Here is a 19,721-nt window from a genome sequence, read left to right on the forward strand (position 1 = left end):
ATAACATATTTGGCTTTTTTATACTGCATTTATAAGACAGCACTACTGAAAATGTATTCAAGCCACTACATGTATCCTAAACTCCTAGACAGTGCTGGCACAGAGAACATACTCCATGAAAGCTAAATGGCATTGTTGAACCAAACTGTATTCAAAGGGAGGCGAAAAGGCAGCCCTCACACTGATTTTAACAAAAGTACGGAGGTCATCTTAGCTGCTGGTATCTAAATGCCTCACTGCAAAGAGGGACATGTCCAGGTATATGAACTTCCAATCCAGTATTTTTAAAGCCAGACCACAATGCTCATATGTGAAACAGCATCTCATAAAGCCAGTCACAAAAGCAACATTTCAGGTGTACCCAGGGCCACTCAGAGACACTGGAGTTCAGAGGCTGTCTACACACACTTACTGCCACTCCAAGACCATGGAGACATGCTTTGTGTTTGTAAAAGTCTCATTTTATAAATAACTGATTAAGAATCCACATGTAACCACATCTGTTGATTAGAAGTACCTATGACAAAATGAAACTGAGCTTTCACTGATAGATAAAATAACCACAAAAAGTCTTTGATATTCTAGTTTATAGACAAGTCCTATTTTCTCGCTGTGGAGGAAAAAGTTAGCATATTCAAGTCCCCTTCTTCTGCCTTTCCTCATCCCCCGAGAGAAGTTTTACCTGCATAATGTACTGGAATCTCGATCTTTGGCCCAATGACGTAGTGCCCCTCCTCCAGGCTGTGGGCAGTGATAGTGGTCCACTGACGGCACGAATGAATCAGAAGGTAGTCATTTTCCCTCAGCCCTTCTATGCATTCTCCTAGAAAAGATAATTTCATAGAAGAAACTTAGAATTAACATCTGCTTACCCCATACTCTGCAGTGAAAGTTCATTGGTTAAAACTACACTATTGCAGAACTTCAGAGTTCACCCCAAGATGACATAAGCTCGCTTCTGAATTGGCAATACGGAGGCATTCCACGACAAGGTGACAATTGTACACAGGATTCCATAAAACTGTTTCCCACTTATCTGCAAAGATATTTTCAAAACCTCATTGGATCTCAATGATGGTACTCAAGGATAATAAAACATTTAGTAAGTCAACAGAGTGTTAGGCACTTAGATGCTTTGCACATATTATATCACGTGATAGAATAGTATTATGGAGTAGATATTGTTCCCTCTCTACATATGGGAAAAACCAAGATTCAGAATGTTAAATGATATGTCTAAGTTCACAAGCTTAATAAGCAGAAAAGTGAGGATTGGGAGCTACGTCGGACTGGTTCTAAAGCTTATGCTCTTAATCATTAAAATACAACTACCAAAATACATAATACACCTATTTTTCTGTTGAAATAGTATTTGAAATTAAATGCCAGTAACTCCTTTTAAATTTTGTGTTTGCCATTTCTCTCTGGCCCCCTACCAAACTTCCCAATCAATTAAAAATAATGAAGCTTTACAGCATGCAAATGAAATTATTTTTCATTTTTATATTTTCTGAGGTACATTTTTAGCATTTGAAATCCATCAAAGGTACCCTCGTAGGAATGAGAAGGTCCAGTTCAACAGAGGGACCTTCCCAAACCAGATTCCCCTGCCCCTCTCACTTTGGGTTCATAAAGACACCACCCGAGGAGGCTAGTGATACTTATGAGCCCTTTGTGTCTCCCTCAAACATGTTAGGGCAGGAAAGAAAGATCTGGAACTGCTACTCCAAAGAAGCAATCATATGGCCACCCTTGGGGCTCCCCAGCAGGAGTCAGGCAGGTGGGAAGGACACATAGACTTCAGGCAGGCATTATAAGCACAGGCCCTGAAGCCCAACAGATCTGGTCTAGTCATAGCTCTGCCCCTCCCCACTGTGCTGTCTTGGGTGAACTCTCCTGCTTCACAAAGTGGTTATGAAGATACACAGTGAAAGACATGGAAAATGTGTAGCACCAAATCTGTCACATTATGTTAGGAGTGGTCAAGAAACATCAGCTGCTAATTTTATTTACTGTAAGCTGTATCTCCCTAGAATTTAATCCCTATAAAAACCTTCTAATTTAGGTCATGTTATCCCCTTACAGGTGAGGAAATGACCTTCAGAGCAAGTCAGGAAACTTGCCTATCACTTTGTAGCAGAAACTGACTTTGGGGTCCTTCTCCCTCTCTCGCTGTTCTTTCAACACCACACAGACTTTTGCCTTGAAAACTGCCGACGGTAATTCCAAAAACAGGGAGAAATGGACCCTCAGCTCCAAGTCTCACTCATTTATTCAACCTATTCCCAGTACCTGGGAAATATCTGTGAACAAAACAGAGATCCCTGCCACCCAGGATGCTTGAGATCCATGGAAGGAGGAAGACAGTATCAGCAACAAAAATGAATAATTAAATTATGAGTTCATTAGAAAGTGAATGGTGCTATGGGAAACAGAAAAATAAAGGGTAAGAGACTCAGGACTACTGTATATGAGAAAGGAGTTTCGCACGGTTATCATTTTAAGATATTTTTTCATTCATTTACACAACAGACATGTCTCTGCTTATTTGTTTAGCTTTTTCTAAAAACAGCTTGAGGGATACCTAATAGACAAAGAACTGCACATATTTAATGTGTACAATCAGATGACTGTCAGACATTTATGGGGGGATCTTTCCTGCACAAAGCAATGGAGGAGTGGGCACAAATGTAAAGGCAGCTTGGTCCCTGCATTCAAGAAGCTGACATTCTCTTAGTGAGATGTATTCACAAGTAATCTTATGTAAGGTAGGACATGCTGAGTGCTATGCAAGAGAAATGAGAAATCTGGACTGAATACAGGGACTTTAGCAGAGAAGATCAAGAAAATGTCAAGAGGAATATACAGCATTTGGGCTGGTCCTTCCTTCATGGGTGAGCTGCGCTCAGAAAGGAGGGAGGCAATGGGGAGTCAAAGAAGGATCTGGGAGAAGAGAATGGCCAAAACTCGGCTTTAGGAAAATTAATCTGGCAAATACTATCGAAGCTGGATCAGAGATGGGAAAAACCAGAACCATGGGGTAAATGCAGGAAACTCACAGGGAAAACACACCATCATTCAGGGAAAAAGGAAAAATGTCATTTTCTGCAACTAAAACTGTTATATCATAAAACTTTTAATTTTATTCCACAGTTGGCTCTAAAGAAGCAGCCAAGAAACAACTGCAGTCAAGTTAATCAAAATGAAAATTTAATGTTAAATCCTACCGCTAGCTGATGTAGTAAACACTCTGTCAAGAGGATTCAGAATGATTTTCGAAGCTATCAAGTAGGTATGAAACAAGGGCCTGCTTTTGAGCTTATGTCTTTTTTATTTTTTTAACAACTGAACCATGTGCCTGCTTTATGCAAAATAAGTTTCAAAAAATTGTCTAGAAATAAAACTTAATACAATCACTTACAACATCCTAGGGTAGGCCACGAATAGAGGCACTACATTAAATGAATTCATAAAGTAAACATTTTGGTGACATAATTATCCTGTTGCTTAAGTACTATATATAACATGCTAAAACATATATTTAGCTCAAAGATGTAGTAACAAGAAGTCTAAAAGAAATGTGTGTTAAATTCCAAAATATGTTTATGCCATCCTGAAATTTCCCTACATCTAGCATGCTTCTGGGATATGCTTAACTTGCCTGGTTGGACCTTGATCCCCTTGACATTAATCTTACACACCTGTTTAAATTATTCTAGGAATAATTTAGGAAATATTAGAGTTAGGATTATTTTAGGAATAATTCTAGGAAAACTAGAATCCATGAATCCTTCAAAGTCTGACTAAAAAAAACAAATTAAAAATTATAAATAAGTACTTATACGCTGGATATGCACAAATTCTCCTCCTTTGCCTGGTGGGCCTCTATGAGGTCCTGATGGACCTTTCTGAGCTCACCTTGTTATCTTCATGGTTTCCCCCACTTTTATACACTAGCTGTAACTGTAGGAGTTAGTCAAGGTTCCACCCTTAACCTGTTCACCCTTTCTCTCTCCTTCACAATCTGACACACCCTGCAGGGATTGGATTAGTTATGGACAACTCGCAAATGCATGCTCTCAGTTACCAGCTTGCATGCAGAGCTCTTTGTCCAGGCTTTGTCTTCTACACTCTTCTACCTGGATGTCCCCGTGTTATTCATTCAGCCATCCTACATTCATCCAACAAACACATACTGAGGACCAGCTATGTTCTAGAACCTGGAGATACAATATTGAACCAAACACTTGCCCTCATGGAATTGACCTCTTGGCTGGGTTTTCAATCACCTGTTTTTCACTCTTTCAAGTTATTTAAATATTGTAGAAGATAAAATTTCCAAGAATACAGCACGGTTCATTGGACTGATTTGTCTACTTACATCTGCCTTTAGTGGTTCTCATTCATACAGAATGTGGCCTGAATTCCTTGGGTCAATACTCCAGGTTCTCATGACTGTAGATCATCAGAATATTGGAGATCATCAGAAAAGAAGACCTATATCCTCATGCCATACACTAAAGCCCAAAGGACCTTTTCTCTGTGCCACACACATGGTGCCGTCTCAGCCACCTGCGCCCTCTCACTTTCTTTCCTTGGCCTGAGCCATATCTCCCAATCCTCATGTACTCACTAGTATCATACACATTCTTCAAAGAACAACTCAAATGCCACCTTCATGAAGGTATTCCCGATATGAATCCTAATATTTTTCATTTAAACTGCAGTGGTTTTGTAATTTTGCAGATATTCTATGCTGAATTATAAGTTTCTTTTAGAGCACAGAGCAAGAGGAACTGAGACTGATATTTTAATATTTATGTATATTTAAATGGCATAATAAAAATAATTTAACAATACAGGAATTATAGGCATTTTTTTCCTTTTGAAATTGGTCTATACAGGGGTGCCTCAGTCATTGAGCATCTGACTTCAGAGCAGGTCATGATCTCATGGATTGTGAGTTTGAGCCCTGCGTCGGGCTCTGTGCTGCCAGCTCAGAGCCTGGAGCCTGTTTCAGTGTCTGTATCTCCCCCTCTCTCTGCCCATCCCCCACTAGTGCTCTGTCTCTGTCTCAAAAATAAACTTGAAATAAATATATAAATAAATAAATGGGAACATTTCTGTAAAAATAAAAAAAGAAAAGAAACTGGTCTATACATTTCGTCAATTTTGAGAACCACGGTTCTAAGCACTGACAGCAAAGATAAGTTAGGACTATAAAGACTGATACATAAGATCCTCTCTAAACTACCTGGTCTTATTAGCATACACAGCAATGCCATGGAATGGCCCAGACTCACTGCCCCATGGCTCTGTTTTGCTTTGTAAATATTCAGATATAATAATGTTTACATTTATTTACAGTATTTTCCCCCATGGGGTGCCTCAGTGGCTCAGTCAGTTAAGCGTCCAACTTTTGCTCAAGTCATGATCTCATGGTTCATGGGTCCAAGCCCTGCGTCAGGCTCTGCTGACAGTTCAGAGCCTAGAGCCTTCTTTGGATTCTGTGTCTCCCTCTCTCGCTGCCCTTCCCCCACTCACATTCTGTCTCTCTCTCTCAAAAATAAACATTAAAAACAATTTAGAATATTTTCTCATAGACACGGAATCTTATGTTTTTATGCTGTTTGTACCTATTCTAGCATGGTTTAAATTGTAATTAAATTGATTACATTTGAATATAGTGAATCAGTGTATAACTGTAGTGCCTTTATATATGAATTACTTAGGATATGTCTCAATCAGTTCAAATGTGTTGTATAACGTCTGTTACAGTAGAATCCAAATCTCTATTAATTGCTTTTTTAACTATGATGTACTTGGATGACAATTTATGTTTTAATATGAAATCTGTCAATCTATTGCTGATGAATTTTCTATTAAAGTTGGGCTGAATACAGAGAACAACACAGACATGTACCTACGTTGGTTTGGTGGTTTGCTATTCTCAGGTCACAAAGAACAAATGTGTGATTTTACACAATTCTCTAAGTTGTGTTGTGATTTTGGCAGCTAGTATATTAAAGTGTTTTGTTTTGTTTTGTTTTTTAATTTTCCACAGTTGTCTCTCTTTTTCTTAGTGTTGGCATCTCATACCAGAGTGACACATTGGTCAACAATTTGGGGCTGTATCTCCACAGAAGGCATGCACTTTTAATCCTTTCAACTCCCAGAATACCCAACTTTACAATTTGCATAGCAAACATATAATCTAATATTGCTGATTATCTTTTTAAACTATGCCTTTATTTCCATTTAGCTTGGTCTCTTCTCAGCACATGAGGAAAATCGTGTCTGTGGTGGATACTCATGCATTTGTTCACTGATTAACGAGGCCCCATTGAAATAATCTGATTTGTTAATACACATGTAATGAGAATCAGATTTACTGAACTTGGCATTGTTTTTATCTGTTATGATATAAACTGTTCCTTAAGTTGTAGCTTCATCTATAAACAATGGGTAAATTAATGGCTTTTATGATATCTGTTACTATTTACTACTACAAACCTAATTTAACAGTGGTGCAAGGTTTTATTATACTAATGTTAAAAGAAAAGCTGGTCAAGAGACAACACTGTACTTTACCTCCTCATTGTTAATAAACAGTGTTGTTTAATTTTAATTATGTGTTTACTTGATCTTATCCTTTTCATGTAGTCAGGACCACTAACGGAGTCCGTCATACACTCAAACCACTGCATTTCTCTTACAACTTAAACTCCTTTCTTAGTTTTATTGAAAAATTGACATATATCATTATGTAAGTTTAAGGTGTACAGACTGATGGTTTGATTTACATAAATTGTGAAATGACTATTAACACCCATAGAATAAAAAGAAAAAACATTTCTCCCCGTGTTAACGACTCCCCTGTACCTCACACAGCAGTGTCAGCTGTAGTCATCACATTGTACACAACATCTCTACTATTTATTTTTCTTATGACTGGAAGTCGGTACCTTCTGACCACCTTCCTTCAATTCCCCCCTTCCCCACTCCATTTAAAAAGAAACCTTCAACAGCAGGAGCTGAGTACCAGACAGGTTTCCTCTTCTTCTTCCTCTTCTTTTTTTTTTTTAATGTTTTATTTATTTCTAGGAGAGAGAGAGAGACAGCGTGAGCAGGGGAGGGTCAGAGAGAGAGGGAGTCACAGACTCTGAAACAGGCTCCAGGCTCTGAGCTGGCAGTTAGCACAGAGCCCGACGCGGGGCCCGAACCCACGAACCGCGAGATCATGACCTAAGCGAAAGTCGGACGCTTAACCGACTAAGTCACCCAGATGCCCCAGGTTCCCTCTTCTTCTGACTCCTCTTGCAGTTAAGGGGTACAATGTTACTGCGTGAGAAAAAATGGCATTTTCCACTTTCTGTCTTTACCCATGAAAAATGTCCACAAACCATCCTCTATGCTCTATTCTTGGGCAAGGGCTAAATACTGATGACCAGGAAGACCCTGGACCAAGCTGAAGACAGCACGGCTGCCAACGGTCTGGGCTCCTGAATCACTCCACCACGGAACCAACCACCGGCCAATGCCCTCACCACACGCTGAGCTGGGATGGGAGAAACATACTCTGACTGGGACACTATGGCAGAGATGTGTTGTTTTCCTTTTCTGTTTCAGTAGTTAGTCTACGTTAACTAAAACGTAGTTCAACACCAGCAGACTCCTGATTATAGTGATCACAAAAGTTTTGTTACAGAGGCTACTCCTAAATCCTCTTTGTAAATAGAAACTTGAATTTGCCAAGGTAGCTTAGACAGACTAAAAATTCCTTTCTTTATTCTTTTAGTTACATATTATCCCCTAAGCTGAGGGGTATCATTTAATGTGGCTTCCTTAGCATCCTCAAATACTGTCAGTATATGAAGTCTTAGGTGTTTTTTCCAAACAAGCAATATTTACTGTGAGAAGAGAACATGGCACTACGATAATATTTCTTTGTCCCAGGGGAGGATGGGTGACTCAGTTGGTTAAGCATCCGAATTTGGCTCAACTCAGGACCTCGCAGTTCATGAGTTCAAGCCCCATGTTGGGCTCTGTGCTGACAGCTCAGAGCCTGGAGCCTGCTTTGGATTCTGTGGCTCTCTCTTTCTGCCCCTCCCCTGCTTGTACTCTCTCTCTCTCAAAACTAAATAAACATTTAAAAACTGTTTTTCAATATTTCTTTGTCCCAAAGAACTACAATCCAAATGACATGGTAAGTAAAGAAGGGATATGGGGGGTGGGGAGGTAAAGGAGGAAGAAGAGATGATGTCACAGCAAATTGCTCTAAGACACTTAAAGAACAATCATGAAACCATGAAATTAAAATGTTGTCTGCAATGAAAAAGCATTTAAAGTGTTCCAAAAAGGAAGTAATAGAAGGGGAGGAAGATCCTAAAAGAATTAATTAATAACTAATGATAAGACAGAAAATATAAAGGGGTTAGGGAGGATGTGATTATTTTATGTGCTTTAGTAATAAAGCACAGGTAATAATTTTGAAGTCCATGGAAAAGAGAGCTCTAGGAAGAAAAGAAACTGTTTTTAGCTTAATGGCTGAAGTATTTATAAGAAACAGAAGGACAGGGCAGGAAGGATCAGGCATCGGTATCAATCAAACAAAGGTATGTGAAGTCACTTGATGAGAGCTTCTCAAAACTCAGAGAAAAGAGTACACAAAAATAAAGATGGCACAGACACCAAGAATACAAAGGAAAATGAGTGTTGTGCCCCTGGGCAGGCACAATGAATAAGTTTAGTCACCTATAACCTTCCCCTACTCCAAATACTGAGCAACAGATTGATCCTCTGATGATGGGCACACACCTGCATCTCTACATTCATCCACTTCAACAGGACAGTCCTTTTCCTGGCGATGGCATCTTATGACCACTAACATGCATCTTGTGGAACAGAGAAAAGCCTCGTGGATGGATGGGAGTGGGAACAGTAGACAATAGCATTACTCAAGCTTAGCTGCTGTCCAGTTCTAACCACTTCTAAATTGAGAGAATATCTGCTGTTTCTAGTCCTGCCTACCTTCAGGGGCTGATCATCCCTGTGTGTCAGGGGAGGAATCTGCAGTCCTGAGGAAAACACTAGTTCAGACCCTGGGGCACACAGCCCTTGTAATCTTCTGGGGACCTATAAAAACTGCAGTGGCCGGGAGGGGAAGGACACACACCAGACCACTGACACAGAAGCTCTCAGTGAAGTCCAGAAACCCACATGTCCTCAAGTTTCCTCAGGCACCCTATTGTGCAGCCCAGGTTCAGAGCACAACGGAGGCAGTTAAGTGCACAGGCCCTAGGGAGACGTCACCCACTGGGGGACTCTGTTCTTGCACCTATTATGAGAAGGGGGAAAGATAAAACTTATCAGGTGCTATGAAGCATTAGCCACATAGTAAGCTCTCCAAAAGTGTGATTACTATTATTATCCTCAGATACCGCCTGTCACAGGGCTTTCTCAGGCTATTAAACTTGCAGAGCATTTATTGTCTGCTTTTTGTTTTTGTTTTTTACATTTTGTAGTAATTAGAAAGTATCCTGTGTTATTTAGCATTTTATGCATATACATTGTATTTCTCCAATTATAGACTCTGATGTTTTTGGCTGGCAAGAGCTTTTCTTGTTTTCTTACCAGACCAGGGTCATACACCCAGCTGGTATCAATAAAAGCATCACTACTGATTACTTGACACAGTCATTTAACTATTAAGTTCCCACAAATTGACACATTGAGCTACCAGATGAAATTAAAGGTATCTTCCTCTTTTTTGTGGTCATACATTTTGCCATAAAGAATAAGGGCAATTCTATTTTCTCAGACTTCACTTTGTATTTAAGCCTATTTTAAAAACCAGGTTATTATTTCAGGCTAATAGAAAGTTTTTCATCAAGAATAACTGTTGACGTAAAAAAAAAAAAAAAGAATAACTGTTGACTTAATGACAAGAACTTGTTGCATTTTTTTCTGATATGATTCAACTCTAATTAGAAAGTGGCAGAGATTACTAGACATCCACCAATAACTCACTTACTCCTTGTCCCCGGTAATAATCCTCTTATATTAGCTGGACACATAGCTGCCCAGAAATATAGAATAGTGTTCCTGCATGCACAGCAAGTAAGTATAACAATGTAACCAAGTTATAGCCAATAGGATATAGTGGAAACGTGCAACTTCCAAGATGTATTTTTTAAAAATATCTTTCGCATACCAGAAAATCCAAGCTGAAATTTATAATTCAATGGTTTCAGTATATTCACAGAGTTGTGCAAACACTACAATCTGATTACAGAATATTTCTATCACCTAAAAGAACCATTAATAGTCATTCCGTACTCCCACCCCAGCCTGAGGCAACCACTCATCTATTCTCTGTATCTATAAATTTGCCGATTCTGGACATTTCGTATAAATGGAATTATAAAATATGTGACCTTTTGTGTCCAGCTTCTAAGCCTAATGTTTTCAAGGGACATCTATGTTTAGCACAGATCAGTACTTCGTTCCTTTTTGGCCAAATAATATTTGATTGTATGGATATATCATGTTTTATTTATTCATTCCTCAGCTGATGGACATTTGGACTGCTTACAGTTTTGGCAGTTAGAGCATGTTGCTGATATGGACATGGGTGTACAAGTTTTTGTGTGGAATATGTTCTCATTTCTCTTGGAAATATACCTAGTGGTAGAACTGCTGGGTCACATGGTAACTCTATATTTAACTTTTTGAGAACTCCCAGACTATTTTCCAAATTGGTTGCACCATTTTACATTCCCACCAGCAAAGAATGAGGATTCCAATTTCTCCACATACTCTCCAACACTTAATGTTATTACTCATCTTTTTATCATAGCCATCTGAGTGGTTGTGAAGTATGTCTCACTGTACTTTTGATATGTATTTACCAAATGAGTGATCCCGAGTCTCTTTTCATGTGCTTACTGGCCACTTCTCTATCTTTTTTGGAAAAATGCTTATTCAAATCCTTTGCACAATTTTAAATTTGTGTATTTATCTTTACTGTTGAATTGTAAGTTTTCTGTGTATTCTCAATACAAGTTCCTTATCAGATACATGATTTGCAAGCATTTTCTCTCATTACAGGGACTGTCCTTTCACTTTCTTGCTAGTGTCCTTTGAACTACAACATTTAAAAAATTTTGAAGTCATTTTATTTTTTTGTCATTTGTGTTTTTGGTGTCTCATGTGAAAAATTGTTGCCTAACCTATGGGCATGCCTAACCTATGCCTACATTTTATGGTTTTTAGTTCTTACATTTAGGTTTGTGTCCCATTTTGAGTTAATTTTTGTACATGTTTTGAGCAGGGGTCCATCTTCATTCCTCTGAATGTGGATATCCAGTTGTCTGAGCACGAGCTGGACTTTCTTCATTGATGTCTTGCCTCCTTGTAGAAAAATCAATTGATTATAAGTGTAAGGGTTTATTTCTTTTTTTTTCTTTTTTTTTTTTTTAATGTTTTTATTTATTTCTAGGAGAGAGATAGAGACAGCATGAGCAGGGGAGGGTCAGAGAGAGAGGGAGTCACAGACTGAAACAGGCTCCAGGCTCTGAGCTGGCAGTCAGCACAGAGCCCGACGTGGGGCTCGAACCCACGAACCGCGAGATCATGACCCAAGCGAAAGTCGGATGCTTAACCGACTAAGCCACCCAGGCGCCCCGGGTTTATTTCTAAATATAAGGGTTTATTTCATTTTAAAAGTAAAGATATTTCTATCGTAATGCCAGTACCAGAATGCCTTACTTACTATAGCTTTGTAATAAGTTTTAAAATTGGGAATGTGAGTCTTCCAGCTTTGTTCTTCAAGACTCTTGCGGCTTTCCTGGGTCCCTTGCATTTCCATATAAACTTTATGGGTCAGCTTCTCAATTTTTTGCCCCTAAAAACCACAATGGGATATCTTGATAGTAACTGTACCTTCTATCTATCAATTTGAGGAGGACTGTCATCTTTAATATATAACTCTTCTGATCCATGAACATGGAATGTCTTTGCATTTATTTAGATCTTTATTTCAATGAGGTTTTGTAGTTTCCAGTGTGCAAGGTCTGTGTTTCTTTTGTTAAATTTATTCCTAACTATTTCATTCTTTTTTATTATGGTATTACAAATAGAACTGTTTTTAAATTTCATCTTCGGAGTATTCATTGCTAGTTGTCAAGCAATGACATATAATTTCTGTATATAACTTCTGTATATTAATCCTCTATAACCTGAAATCTTACTGAACTTGTTCAATAGTTCTAATAGTTTTGTTTATTTATTTATTTATTGTAGATTTCTTAGGGTTTTCTATATACAAGTTCCTGTCATCTGCAAAGAAAGTTTTACTTCTTCCTTTCCAATTTGGATGCTATGTTTTTTTCTTTTTCCTGTGTCATGACTCTGGCTAGAACCTCCAGTGGAATGCTGAAGTGGTAACCCTGATGTACATTTGGAGAGGACGTGCCCTTCTCTTCCCTTTATTCTTCCTGACAGATGGGCTGTGGATATGATTACTGGAACTGGAATGGTACGACCATTTGGTACTCTGAAGGGAACTTAGGACCAGAACTGAATCCATGACACAGCAACAAGTGAAAAGAAACCTGGGTCCCTGCCACCCTGGGCAAGATGCCAACCTATGGTTTTTGTCTTTAGGTCTCTGTGATTTACAGCCAAACCCAAGCCTAAATTGATACGGGAGTATTAGGATAAAGTAAGAATTGTGGTCCCTGCATTATTCAATCAAACTATATGAACTAGTTTCAAAAAAGAACAGAATTTTTTATTTTTTATTTTTTAGAAAAACCAATAGTATTAAAGGTGACTATGTAAGGGAGTACTGTCTAAACCTGGCGCCTGGTTGTAAAATCTGAACAATGTCTGGTATCTTTTTTGTTGTTTTAACTTCAAAATAATGCCACAGAGTTTAGAGGAAGAACATTTCTCATTATTATGCTTCTGATAACTTCTTTCAAGCTTAACTCTGTGATTGTAGATGCTATATTACCACTCAAGTTTACTTCATAAATATTACTCAAAAATCATTAAAAACATTATCACCCATTTAATAGAACTCTTTATTTCTATCTAATTACAGATAGGAGTTATAAGTTAACTCACATTTGGATGGCTAAATTAACACAGATTATGAGCTGTGGCCCTAAATTATTTATGAAACCAAATCAGGAGCATAGCTCTAAGGTGAGTATCCCAAAGCAGAGAGAAAAATAATGCGTATTTAGATTAATGACCAAAAAAAAAAAAAAAAAAAAAAAAAAAAAAAAAAAAAAAAAAAAAAAAAAAAAAAAAAAAAAAACCATATGACGAATACAGATGAAACAACTTTCCTAGAGAATTCACTATCAATAGGAGAATTAATATCAGCATTACGTGCTTCAGTATTATCACATGGAGTGTACCATGGAAAGGAAATCACTCCACAGCCTGCCAGTTATGTATCCATTTGACCATTAATAAGAATAAAGATACAATAACTAACTCTCAGCTCTTCCCCTTGCATCTCACTTTGGCTATGAACCTGTAGCATAGAAACTCTAGTATTCATGCTTAGTAGCTGCCTGTTCTCTGAAAACATATAAGAATGTAAAAGAAAGCAACTGAATTCTTTGAAGCAGAATCTACAATAATATGCCAACTGAATCACGGAGGTTTTCTTTCCTTTGAAACCTCCAGAATATTTTTATTTTTGGAAAATATTCTGATTAAGTTAAAACAAATATGTGCTGTCGTAGCATGCTGACTAATCTAAAAGTGGTTTCCAGTTCCTTTACTGACTAAAAGTGTCAAAAGTTTAGAAAGATGAAACAAATGCTAAGGAAGTATTTAAATCCCCCTAGCGATTCTTTCCTTTCTCGCTCCCAGCCATCTTGGCAGCTGCTCTTGGTTGACGCTGTCCAGAACCTAAGGCAGGAACATGGTATGATGGCGACAAAGAAGGCAAAAAGGTTTCTAGAGTCGATCAAGTCTAGCCTCCAACTCATTATGAAAGGTGCATACTACGGACTTTGAACTTTGAAAATGAGCAAACATGGCAAAGAGAAACTGGTCATTCTCACCGACAACTGTCCAGTCTTGAGGAAATCCAAAATAGAATACTACGCCATGCTGGTCAACACTGGTGTAGTTCCATTACTTCAATGGCAGTAACACTAAATAGGGCACAGCACGTAGGAAATACTACAGAGTATGCACATTAGCTATCGTTGATACAAGTGATTCTGATATCATTAGAAGCATGACAGAACTGACTGGTGAAAAGTAAATCATGAAAAATTTTTCTTTAATAAAACTGGCCAGAGTCTGTTTTTTAAAAAATAACTACACCCTCCTACACTGTTGGTGGGAATGTAAACTGGTTCGCCTCTCTGGAAAACAGTGTGGAGGTTCCTCAAAAAAATTAATAGAACTCCCCTATGACCCAGCAATAGCATTGCTAGAAATTTACCCAAGGGATACAGGAGTGTTGATGCATAGGGGCACATGTACCCCAATGTTCATAGCAGCACTCTCAACAATAGCCAAAACATGGAAAGAGCCTAAGTGTCCATCAACTGACAGATAAAAAAGATGTGGTTTATTATCTATACAATAAAATACTGCATGGCAATGAGAAAGAAAGAAATCTGGCCATTTGTAGCAACATGAATGGACCTTGAGGGTGTTATGGTGAACGAAATAAGTCAGGCAGAGAAGGACAGATACCGTATGTTTGCACATATAGGTGGCATTAGGAGGAACTTAACGGAGAACCATGGGGGAGAAGAAGGGGAAAAATAGCTGGGGAGAGGGAGGGAGACAAACCATGCGAGACTCTTGAATGCTGAGAACTGAGGGCTGATGGGAGTGAGGGAGAGGGGAAGGGGGTGATGGGCATGGAGGAGGGCACTTGTTGGGATAAGTATTGGGTGTTGTATGGAAACCAACTTGACAGTAAACTATTTAAGAATAAGTAAATAAGTAAATCCCCATAACATCTATCTTCACCTGAATGCTATGCACGGAACACCTAGGAATCTTCTCGTCTCCTCAAGTAGATCATGTTTGCATTCCAGAGGACTGATGGGCATAGACTAGGTCTATAATAAGAGCTTTATGAATGAATAGTCTTGGGTAGAAAAGGTGAGCACTGACATCAAATACGTCTAAGTATAAATTAAGCACTCAGATTTCATCTAACATTGAAACACTTTGAGGAAAGCAGAGTATTTAGAAAAGGCTATTATTTTTTTTTTTTTAGTATTACTTACTGCTCTCTTCCTACCCTATACAAACATTCAGAAATCTACATTGCCTAAGATCCTTTCTTTAGATGAATATTCTATTCAAAGGCCCAAAGACTGTAATCTTGGGGTCTAAGCAAGTGAAAGAGTTGTTGTATTTTATACTTTATGGTTTACTGTGAAATCCCAACAAAAAGAAAAGGAACTAGAGATTAATTTAGACCAAGTGGTAATGATATCAAAGAACTTCACAGGGAAATCTAAGCAAAAAAGGAATGCATGAAACAAAAGAGAAAGATGTTTAAAATGAGAAAGAGAGATTAGGGATATATTATTACCTTTTTTCAAATGAACCCTTGGACAAAGGACTCCTTTTTCAACAGACTGGCCAGGAATAATAGATCCCTGCTGTATGAAACAGAAGTATGCCTACTTAGGTCAAATCTGAAATGTTATGCTCTGAAATGGGGAAACGAACCTAATATTTAAAAGATAAGAATTCTATACCAAGTGATTTTTGGAAAAACAGGTAAGCAACTGTAGTATCAGTATTTCTACAAATGTTTAAAATATATGAGATCTAGCATGGTGCCTGGCAAAAACCACAGAATCACGTTTTTGGCAGGTGAGGAAGGGGACTCAGATTTACATCAGAAAGCCGACATGAGGCCATTACTGTTGAGCAATCCACAAAGATGGTAACTGACATTACTCTCTGAGTAAGTGTCACACATCCGGTGTGTCCTCCAGTGTTGGACAGTGAACATAAGATGATGCATTTGGTTGGTGTGATGAATGTACTTATCACATTGTGTGAGATGTTCACACACACAAAAAAGGCACTCAGACACCAAGAGCAACTGAGAGAACCAGACAAGCAAGTCAGGCATTGTTTTGGGATCTTCCCGACCAACATCAAGCTACCTGAGAGAGGGCAAAGGCCAAATCACCAGGCACGTTTCTAGGTTTTCCCCATTCGCTGCCCCCAGCTCTCTGTTTCCATTTATTTAAATGAATACATAATGACTCCATATGTTAAGTGGGAGGCAGTGTGAAATCTCAAAAATAGTCTCAAGTTTGGAACCAGATTTAGGTAACTGCGGTTCTAATACTCATGAACAAATTGACCATGAACAAATTACCTAATTTTTTTGAGCAACGGTAGTCTCACATTTACAATGATAGTAATAATACTAAGTTAAAGTGATTGAAGGGAAATAAATATAAAGAACTCAGGATAGTACCCTGTACTTTTACCCTGTAGGTAAAAGGCTCAAGAAAAATAGGACTTAGGTTTTATTTTCTTCTTCACTAAGTGTCCTCTCCCTTATTAGCCTGATTCAGGTACACAATACAGTTTCTTTGTCCGATGAGAAATACTCTTTGATGTGCAATAATTTGTACTTTATGCTTCACTTCTACTTCAATAAAATAAAGGGATGATATTCACCACATGCAAATATCATGTTAAAGCTAACAATTTTATTTCAGGGGATAAACTGAGACATAGGTCAACTTAATGGGATTTTCATTGTCATTTTTGTTTCAAATTTGATTTAGATCCCCTTGAATTTTATTATGTGAAAAATAAAACATAGAATATTAAAGAATCAAATTTAAAAATGATTCACTGTGATAGAAGTTACACCAGAAAATATATTCTTTTTTTTTTTTTTAGTTTATTTATTTTGAGAGAGAGAGTGGGTGCAAGAGCGGGGTGGGGGGAAGAGAGAGGGGGAGTGAGAGAGAACTTCTGCACTCACAGCATGGAGCCTGACACAGGGCTCAAACCCACAAATTGTGAGATCATGACCAGAGCAGAAACCATAGTCAAATTCCCTAACTGACTGAGTCACTCAGGTACCCCAGAAGATACATTCTTAAGAAAATATTTAAATGACATATTTGGAGATTTTTAGAATTTTCTCATATTAAATGATTTCCAAAAATCCTGCATAGTCTTCAAACAAAACCAAACAGGATTTTGAAAAAAAGAAACAAAGACTCACACATATGCCAATGGGGACATTCTCATCATGTTTCTAGCACCAATACACAAAAGCAGTGAATTTTAATATTCCCTGTACAAACAAAAGAGGGCTAATAAGAAAAATACAGATAACACCTGAGTGCTTACTTTTTCCAGATAAGTTGCCTGGAAGGCAAAAGCTAGACAACATTTTGTCTATCACTTCAAGATACATATAGGTAAAAAAACTTCAATATGAAAGAACATTCTACTAAAATACTAGATGTAAACAAAGATGTAAGAAAAATTTGATCACCAAAGTTGATAGACAGGTCTATACAGATATTGTAGCTCTAAAAGAAATGCAAAATGTGTCTGATAAGGAGCAACTTCTCAAAATAGAACTGGAATACAAAATGAAAAACCATCTGTTCTTTCAAAAAACATAAAAAAAAAATCCTCTAAACCCTAAACACCAGTAGTTTACAGATAATGACCTGAAGACATCATCAATTAAATTGGTACTGTGGTTACCTACATCCCCTAACCAACTATATTGCTTACAGATAAATTATTAATATAATTTTCCAAGAGAAAATGTAACAAAGAAAACTACCTTGACACTGAATACAAGGCCATCTAAATACATAATCTGAGACATGGAATATTTAGCTGGCTTGAACAGAGGCAAGATATAGTTACAAGGATTCTCCAGTGTATTATGTGTACATATACCTTTTAAAAAGAAAACATCTATTTTAGTGGACCAGAATTATGTTGGCAGTTATAGATAAAAAGGTCTGTATTTGCAAAGTTTAAATTATGCTAAATTTAATAGCATTTTAAAAAGGTTTTCACAGACACTGACAAGTAAGGGATAGCATAGCCCACCTCAACAGGTGGGAGCGGGGATCCCTAACCAATGTCTGATAGTGAGTCACTATGTGAATGTGACCAAAATGAGTCAAAGTGTTGTAAGCTCACCCAGATAGACAGATAATTGGAATACATTTAAGCATATGTAAATATATTAGATTTTTCTCAGATAAGGGTAAACCTAATTAAAGAAATTTACATGAATAATGTGAATACATTTAAAAATGAATTTTAAAAGCTTGCTACTCCATCTCCTTCTCCTATCCAGGTCTAAGAAATTAAAAAAAATTTTTTTTTTACAAATTATCCAGTGGACCAGGGTGCAGAATGTTATTTCAAGACTTAATAAGATGTAAGAATATGTCCTTCCATTTCAATATGGTTTTTTGTAGATACAAGAGAAATACTAGGTAGTATTTCTAAAATACTAAAGGAGTATTAAAGCAAGGAGACTAAAATAGAACTATCGCACACATATAATGTGTTATTTTCCCCAAAGTGAGACAGTCACATTGAGATACTTTCTTCTTAGCATGCTTACAGACCTCACTGGTGGGACTCCAAACTCCATGACCAGTCAACTGTCCCTTGTTGCTGTGTACCGCAAACACCCACTGCTATGTTCCAAACACCTCCTTCTGTTCGAGGTCCCAATCCCACCTCTGCTATGGCATAGCCATGTACTGCTCTTTTGCTTATTTTCTACACATGAAATGGGAACAGACCCAGTCCGATGGATAACATGAGAAACATCTACAGTATAATAGACATCACCAAGTATTAAGTCATTAAAGTGAAAAGGAACAGAAACTTTAAGCATGATACCTAACAGTATAAACAGGAAGAGACTAAAGTCTTCCCTACTTCCCCCTCAGAGGATGAAATCTGTACCGAGAATTACAGTAAGATAGAACCAGTAAGATTGGGTTCAGGGTTTTAAAAGAGAACAGGAGAAAAGAAATTGGAGTCTCCTTAATTCAATGTAATATTGGCTATTAATGGAAAACATACTAATGCAAGCTTGAGAGATGCTAATATTGCAACTCTGAAGACTACTAATGAGCATCGGTAGAGAGAAATGGAGCAAAGGAGAAGTATTAGTTTTCTACTGCTATATAACAAATTACCACAAACTTAGCAGCTTAAAAATAGCACAGAAATCTTGCATGGCATGGCTGCATTCTCTGCTTAAGTTGCAATCAACTGCTAGCTGTCCAGGTTCTCACCTGGAGCCCAGAGTCCTCATCTAAGCTCATTCGTGCTGTTGGCAGAATTCAGTTTCAGTTGTAAAACTGAAGTTGCGTTCTTATTTGCTTTTGACTGGAGATTGAGCTCAATTCCTAAAGGGCACTCAGAGGTCCTTGCCTGTGAGCCCCTCCTTTCCTGGGCAATGGAGAACTTGTCTCACACTGAATCCCCTTCATGTATCTCTGACCTCACTCCTGTAACCGGACAAAGAAAACTCTCAGTTTTAAAGGGCTTGTCTGATTAGTTTGGGTTCACCAAGGATAATCTCCCTATCTTAAAGTCAACTGATTAGAGACGTTAATTATATCTGTAAATGCCCTTTGTCATAGAACATGACATAAACTAGTATAACACCAAGGGGTGGAGATCAAGGGGCC

The 19,721-nt window shown here is 37.9% G+C and overlaps 1 protein-coding gene and 1 pseudogene across 2 annotated transcripts in view; one reads left to right on the top strand and one right to left on the bottom strand.

The window, feature by feature from the left end:
* The window catches only part of GAREM1 (GRB2 associated regulator of MAPK1 subtype 1), a 193,774-nt gene that overhangs the window by 121,516 nt on the left and 52,537 nt on the right, over window positions 1-19,721 (bottom strand). For both annotated transcript variants that reach the window (XM_039254434.1, XM_039254433.1), the window contains exon 2: window positions 683-823. In XM_039254434.1, the coding sequence (XP_039110365.1) occupies window positions 683-823 (141 nt within the window). The remainder of the gene's footprint in view (window positions 1-682; window positions 824-19,721) is intronic.
* LOC120246821 lies at window positions 13,951-14,338 on the top strand (annotated as a pseudogene).

Source organism: Hyaena hyaena, unplaced genomic scaffold (genome assembly GCF_003009895.1).
Source record: "Hyaena hyaena isolate Hyena2069 unplaced genomic scaffold, ASM300989v1 scaffold_490, whole genome shotgun sequence".
NCBI classification, from domain to species: domain Eukaryota; kingdom Metazoa; phylum Chordata; class Mammalia; order Carnivora; family Hyaenidae; genus Hyaena; species Hyaena hyaena.